Below are 7,347 nucleotides of genomic sequence, written 5' to 3' on the forward strand. Positions count from 1 at the left end.
ACATTACAAAAAGCTTTTCTTTTCTGAAGGGTTTTTGTCATCACCAGGGCTTCACTCTTCTGGGCTGACTTTCAGGTAAAGACAGAGAGACCGGAAGAGAGGGATAGAGAAACACCGGCAGCAATGCTACACCACTTGGGTAGCTTTCCCCCTGCAGGTAGGGACCAGGGACTTGAACCCAGATCCTTGTGCAGTGCAACATGTGTGTTCAACAAGGTACACCACCACCCGGCCCCTTTAGGTAATTTCTAATACCTTCAATTTCACAAAAATGTCAAAACTAGGCAAAACCAGCACCTAAAATGCCCATGGGTACATTTTACTCAAAGTTGTACGCTTTTCTTCCCCTAACCAGGGTTTTCACACCTGCATGGTCTCACAGCTCCCAGAAGACTCTCTTCTCTTTTCCCCCACTGTACCCTCAGTCGCTATTTTTTGAGATAGAGAACGAGATACTGGAGGTTAGGAGAAGGTACCAGAGCACTCTATCTATGTCCATGCATCTTCTTCCCCTTTGCATGGTGTTCCCATGTGCTGGCCAGTGGCTTGGACTGGGTCTTTGCACATGGTAAAGTGTGCACTCTACCCGGTAAGGTATTTCCTAGCCCCTTTAACCTTTTTTTTTTTTTTAATGTGAAAGACAGTCCTATCCAATAAGATAAAAATAAAGAAGAAAGGGAAAAAATGGCCTCTGGGATCAATGGATTTGTAGTGCTGGCATAGAACCCCAGAAATAACCCTGGTGGCAGAAAAAAAAAAAAAGATTAAGTTTACTGGTTAAAAATATAAACTACGGGAGTCGGGCTATAGTACAGCGGGCTAAGCGCAGGTGGTGCAAAGCACAAAGACCGGCATAAGGATCCCGGTTCGAACCCCGGCTCCCCACCTGCAGGGGAGTCGCTTCACAAGCGGTGAAGCAGGTCTGCAGGTGTCTATCTTTCTCTCCTCCTCTCTGTCTTCCCCTCCCTCTCTCCATTTCTCTCTGTCCTATCCAACAACAACAACAATAATAACTACAACAAGAAAACAACAAGGGCAACAAAAGGGAAAAAATAAATTAAATAAATATATACAAAAAAATATAAACCACTTGAAAAAGAATTCCACATATCAACAGAAATCAAGAAAATGCAAGTTAAAATAAGACTTTTTGCTCACCAAAATTAACCAAATTTTTTGTGAGCTTTTTTTTTTCTTTAAAGATAACACTCCCTAGTGCTGGAATGCTCATATACAATTGGCACATGTACACACTACTAAAATCTTAAATGATAAGACTCATGTTCGCTTCTTTTTTTCCTTTCTCTTTTTTAACGATGCTGACACTGCAGACAGGGAGTCTCTTCCTCCCAGAGCTCACTAATTCCTAGATACAGATAGGAAGTCACACGCCTGTGCATGTGTAATACAAACCAACCAATTTTACATCAGTTGCAGTCATCATCGCCTGTTATCTCACTCGCACGCACTAAGTCAACATCCCAACCCTCCTCTAAAGAAGCCAGGTGCGGGCCCGGTGGTGGTGGTGCACCTGAGTGAACACATATTACAGTGAACAAGGACTCAAGTTCAAGCCCCTAGTCCCCACTGCAGGGGTGAAACAGTACTACAGGGAGAAAGCTTTAAAAGAGGTGAAACTGTGCTGCAGGTCTCTCTCCCTTTCAATTTCTGTCCCTACCCAATAAATATTAAATAAAATCTATTTTTTTAAAAAGTTAATATTCTCATAAAATTCTATGATCACCCCATCTTCAGTTGTAATTTCACCTCTCTCATGCCTGCTTTTATAATAGCTTTCTTTAAAAAAAATCTTTTTAATTATCTTTATTTATTTATTGGATAGAGATAGCCAGAAACTGAGAGGAAGGAGGAGACTGAGAGGAAGAGAGAGAGAGAGACCTGCAGCACTGTTTCACCACTTGTGAAGTTTGCTCCCTATACGTGAGGACCGGGGGCTTGAACCGGGATGCTTGTGCACTGTAGCATGCACTCAACCAGGTGCCCCACCAACTGGCCCCTATAACCACTTTCTAATTATTTGTTTTACTTATTTATTTTTATGAGTCTAGTCAGTGGTTTATTTATCCTTTCGAAGAACCAGCTCTTGGTTTCACTAATCTTTTCAGTCATCCTTCTGGTTTCTATTTCATTAATTTCTTTTTTTAAGTATTTATTTATTTATCCTTTTATTGCCCTTGTTATTTTATTGTTGTTGTTATTGATGCCAGATAGGACAGAGAAATGGAGAGAAGAGGGGAAGACAGAGGGGGGGAGAGAAAGAGAGACACCTGCAGACCTGCTTCATCACCTGTGAAGAGACTCCCCTGCAGGTGGGGAGCCGGGGGCTCAAACTGGGATCCTTATGCTGGTCCTTGCACTTTACGCCACGTGCGCTTAACCCGCTGTGCTACTGCCTGACTCCCTATTTCATTAATTTCTGCTCTCTTATTTCCTTCCTCCTATTGACCTTCTATCACTCATCCTTTCCTCTCCCTTTCAGCTTTAAAGGAGATCCCTATCTCCTCTTGACAGCCAAGTTCCTGTCCCACCCATCTCAAGAGCCCTCAATTCCTCAAACACCAGGGGCAGATGTGGTTCCTCAAAGAAATCTCCTCCTCAAAGGATCACAACCGCACGCTCTCCAACAAAGTCTGGATCTCAGTTCCAGAAGTGACGTCTTGGAAGATAGGCTTCTTCCTTAGGTGCTCTGCTTCCAGCCTACTAAAGTGTCACCTCAATAATGGGACCTAGACTGCTCAACTGAAAAACAATCTACTCCCTTTTGTTTTATCCTGCTCACTATCACCTACCAACTCAAACCATTAGTTTATGTTTGTTGTTTTTTTATCTGCTTCTCACACAAGGGCAAGAGTATTCATATCTGTGTTAGCCAGTGATGTACTACAAATAAACTATAACTGTCCCTGGAAAAAAGTGGGCATTCCTATTTGTCAAATAGTCTCACACTTGTCTGTGGGACTACCTAGTTAATGTCTATCTTATACACTATCTAGAAACAGTGACTAGATCTGATTCAGTTTATCACTGTAATTCCTAGAGGCTAGCACAGGGTTTGGCATAAAATAGGCACACAAACACTTATCAACTGCGTAATACCATCTTTTCTGTTGCTGTCTCTGGCTCCAGGGCTTCACCACTCCAGGCACACTTTTTTTCAGATAGATAAGAGAAAATCCAGGTCTAAAACCTTGGTGATCCATGTATGAAATTCTCAAGGTGAAATGAAATGATCAGCTGGTGTTGGGCTGTAAACACAACCTGAAAATCTTAAAAAAAAAAAAAAAAAAAGTACCAAATATCTTGAAGTTATACTGGAAAGTAATCATATATAACTGTAGTGAATTTTGTTCATGCCATAATTTGCTTTTATCCGTTTATATGAAATGAGTGCTAAGAGAAGTTAAAGCATATGGGCTACAGTCACAAGAAAACATTCTTCCATTTAAATAGTTTTCTTGGAACATGATACATCTTCACTAAATACAACTAACTACCGCTTTAAAAATTATAATGTTGGATTATTTTCAGTATTATTTAAAAAAAACTATAGTGATATGTGGGCTAATTTGTACAGAAAAAGATTATCAAGTACGTACCATGTAATATGGCAAAATCCTAAATATAAGGAACTGTTTGAAGGGGGAAAATCTAAATAAAAGTTAGAAAAAGTATTGAATTTTAGATAATTTTTTTTTTAATTTACAAAATAAGGAATTTCAAACAACTAAGGAAAAAGAAAACCATGGGAGTGGGCAGTGGCACAGTACAGAATAGGCATTATCATGATCAAGAATGTGCAGTTCAAGCCCCCAGCCCCCACCTGTGGGGGGGAGCTTCAGGAACAGTGATGCAATACTGCAAGTCTCTCTCTCTCTCTCTCCTCTACCTCCCCCACCCCCTTCAATGTCTCTCTATCCTAGAGAAAGAGAAAGAAAGAAAGGAGAAAATTAGCAGAGTTGGGAGATAGCTCATCCAGTAGAATACATACCTTAGGAGGGATGAAAAAAAGGTCTACATTTCAATTTATACACATCTTTAATCTTTTACTAGAGTACAAAACAATTTACCTGAATAGTGAACTAGTGTGCCTGCTTTGCCATGCCCAAGACCCAAGTTCAAATTCAAGCCCAACTCCCACAGCACTGGAGAAAGCTTCAGTGCTTTGGTATTTTTCTCTCTGAAAAAAGTCAGGCTGGAACAATGAAAAGCCCCCGGGGGTGACAAAAGTCAAAGAGAAACAGAGAAAGAAACAGACACTGACTCTGTACAAGTTCACAGAAAAAAAAAAAAAAAATCCCCAAAATAAACTTCAAAAATGACAGTGACACAAAACAAAGCACTCAGAGTTGGTTGGTAGCACAACTGGTCAAAGTGTACACATTACCATATGCACAGACCTGGGTTCAAGCCCAGAGTCCCCACCTGCAGAGGGAAGTTTCAGGAATGTGAAGTAGTGCTGTGGCTGTCTCTTGTCTTTTGCCCTTCCCCACCCCCTCCCAATTTCCCTGTTTCTATCCAATAAAAGAAAAATACCAAAGAAAAGCACTCAAATATACCCAATTTTTTTCCATCTGTATATGGTAGCTACGGTTGCTTGTTTACTATATTAATTGCAAACAAAATATTACAACTGTTGCAAACTAAATCCGAAACCGGAGTCACAGGATTTGAAATATATGGAATAAACTTATCATGAGAACAGCAAAAAATACAAGGTTTCCTAAAGCTAATTTTTTGTAGCCTCTTTCAAGTGCTTGGTCACTTCTGCCTATTTAGAAGGAAGATAATTTCACTATTTGAAAGAGGCAGGGAATTTTGACTCCACACAGTCAGGTTACCTGAGCTGCCCTAGAAGTTTGTTTCCATGCAACTCAAAAGATAGCAGCCAGTCCAGCATACCTACCAGTCCAGAGGAGAACCAGAAGGCACTGGAGCTCTCTGTCAGCAGTGACAAAGAGGCATTTGTGGAAAATACAGTTTTCTTTCCCTGACACCAAATGTAGGTAAGAGTTAAAAATGAAGTCTAAAAACATCCTAGTTTCCCCAATAGTCCACCAGAAACGCCTCCCTTCTCTTCTACTGCAATAGTAAAAGCACGTAGATTATTGTACAACTCCAGTGGCCTGCTTAGGACGTTTGTTCTCAATAACAAAACCTACACTAAAAACTAGAGACCAACAAACTCTGAAGTTTGCTTCCAAGAAAGCAGCTGGTCTTAAAATCTGATAACATTGTTTCAAGCTTCCCCAAAGGTGAGAACAAAAGCGAGAGTTTTCAATAAAAAGTTATTTTAAGAGACAACTTTGGGCAAAGGCCAGTTTTAAAATAGTTATTAAATGCATGGGCACCATATCTTCATCAACACACAAACACCTTCACGAGTGGTGAAGCAGGACTGCAGGTGTTTCTGTCTCTTCTCCCTCTCTATCTCTCTCTACCCAACACACACACACTGTTTAGACAAATACACCTGCAAGAACTTTCTCAGCTGGATGGAGGAGGACCAACCAAAGACAAAGGCAAAGCACAGGACTTCCCAAGATCGCTGCAGGTGGTCAAAGCAGAGCTGAGTCCTGCTCCCAGAGGGGCATGAAGGAGCCTGACAACCTTGATAAATCTGCAGAGAGCTCGTTATTTTCATTCCAGAAATGTTAGTGCTGTATATAAAACAGACACCTTGTGGGGTATTGCACCAAAGTAAAAAAAAAAAAAAAAAAAGACTCTGGGGTGGGGGAGAGGGAGGGGGTTGTTCAGGTCCTGGAGGACCGAGTGGGGTTTGAATTGTTCTGTGGGAAACTGAGGCATGTCACACATGTACAAACGATTGTATTTTATTTTTCCTCTTGACTCTAAACCATTAATTCCCCAATAAAGAAATTAAAAAAAAAATAGACACGTTGCCTTGACTGCAACATACTCAAAACCACTTGGTCCCGCATACTTCCCTAACATTAACCGCTTTACACACACGTGTTGCTATTTTGAAAATGAATAAATAAGGAAATAAATAAAAATGTAAACGGCATGATGAGTTGCAAAAGAAATGTGCGCTGAGCTTGTGAGTGAAGGCTCCGGGTCCTCCGGATCCCCAGACCCCGGTACTGTGCATCCATCCGTCAGGCACTCTGCCTTCCCGGCTAATAAATGCTCATAAAACCCAGCTAACTGATTCGAACTCATGACCTTCTATCGCGCAACTGGGTGCCGCGGGCTCCGCGGCGTGGAGGGGCCGGGCAGGAGGGCGCGCGCCACCACCGAGGCCGAGATTTGTTTCTTCCCGAAGCCGGGACCTCCGGGCGCCGGTCTCCATCCATCCTCCCCACGGGCAGGAGCCACGTGCCGCCGCCGCCGCCGCCGCCCCAGGCCGCCCCGCTCGCCCTCCGCGCACCCCCCCAGGCGAGCGCCGGGCCCCCGCGAGCCTCCCCGCGCCCTTCCCGCGCGCCGCCCGCCCCCTCCCCACAGGCGGCCGCCCGGGCCCCCCAGCGCCGCCTCGCGCGCAGCCCGCGCCGGAACCCGCGCGCTCCCGCTCCCGCCCCCGCCCGGCGGGGTCACCCTCGGGGCCTGCGCGCGCCCTGCCCGCCGCCCCGAGGTTCCCCCCCGCGACGCCGGCGCCGGGCAGGCCGCGCCCGCCGCGCCTGCCATGGTGGGCGCCTCACCGTCAGGCTGAGGAGCCGGGCCCGGCTGCGCCATGGCCAGGCGGCCCGCCTCGAGGAGCCGGGCTGGGCGGGGAAGCGGCGTCCGGGACTCCCGCGGGCTCAGCTGGCGGAAGAGGCGTCCACCGAGCCGCCGCCGCCACCGCCGCCCAGGAAGGAACCGCTAAAGCTGGAGCCGCCGGCGCCGCCACAGCCGCGGGCAGAGACGGACGCGAGAGCCGACCTCCGCCTCCTCATCCTGACAGCGGGAAATAAGCAGTGCGCAGGCGCGGGGGGATGGGGCGGCACGTGACGTCCTGAGGGGAGGGGCGGGGCCTCGGGGGGGTCCCAGCTGGAGGGGAGAAGGGGGGCTGGCGGGGGGAGCGGGAGGAGCGGACCGCGTGATGGAGGGAGGGAGGGAGAGAGACTAAAAGCCCAGGGGAAGCGGAGGGGCAGAGACAATGGCCTGAGACTAAATAAACTCTCAGAGACTGAATAAACATTGCAAAAGAAGCGGGATGGCGATGAGAGTTCAAATTTAGCCCCTAGCTGTGTGACGTTAGGCGAGTCATTTGAACCTTTTGGCTCTCCGGGATGCATAATGCCTATGGAACTTCTAAAGTGTGAGGCATTGTGCAACATGATGGGTAGGTGACAGGCACGGTAATGGATGAGGAATATAAGCTGCATAGCA

General features: G+C 45.8%; 1 protein-coding gene across 5 annotated transcripts in view; it reads right to left on the reverse strand.

Moving 5' to 3' along the window:
- RABEP1 (rabaptin, RAB GTPase binding effector protein 1) overlaps positions 1-6,931 on the reverse strand; it is a 90,928-nt gene extending 83,997 nt beyond the window's left edge. For 2 of the 5 annotated variants that reach the window (XM_060204243.1, XM_060204241.1), the window contains exon 1: positions 6,678-6,926. In XM_060204243.1, the coding sequence (XP_060060226.1) occupies positions 6,678-6,711 (34 nt within the window). In that variant the 5' untranslated portion in view covers positions 6,712-6,926. Of the gene's footprint in view, positions 1-6,677 lie in introns of all 5 variants that reach the window. The other 3 variants (XR_009553182.1, XR_009553181.1, XM_060204242.1) reach the window with 3 other exon arrangements.
- Positions 6,932-7,347: the final 416 nt, after the last annotated feature.

This window comes from Erinaceus europaeus, chromosome 12, assembly GCF_950295315.1.
Source record: "Erinaceus europaeus chromosome 12, mEriEur2.1, whole genome shotgun sequence".
NCBI lineage: Eukaryota > Metazoa > Chordata > Mammalia > Eulipotyphla > Erinaceidae > Erinaceus > Erinaceus europaeus.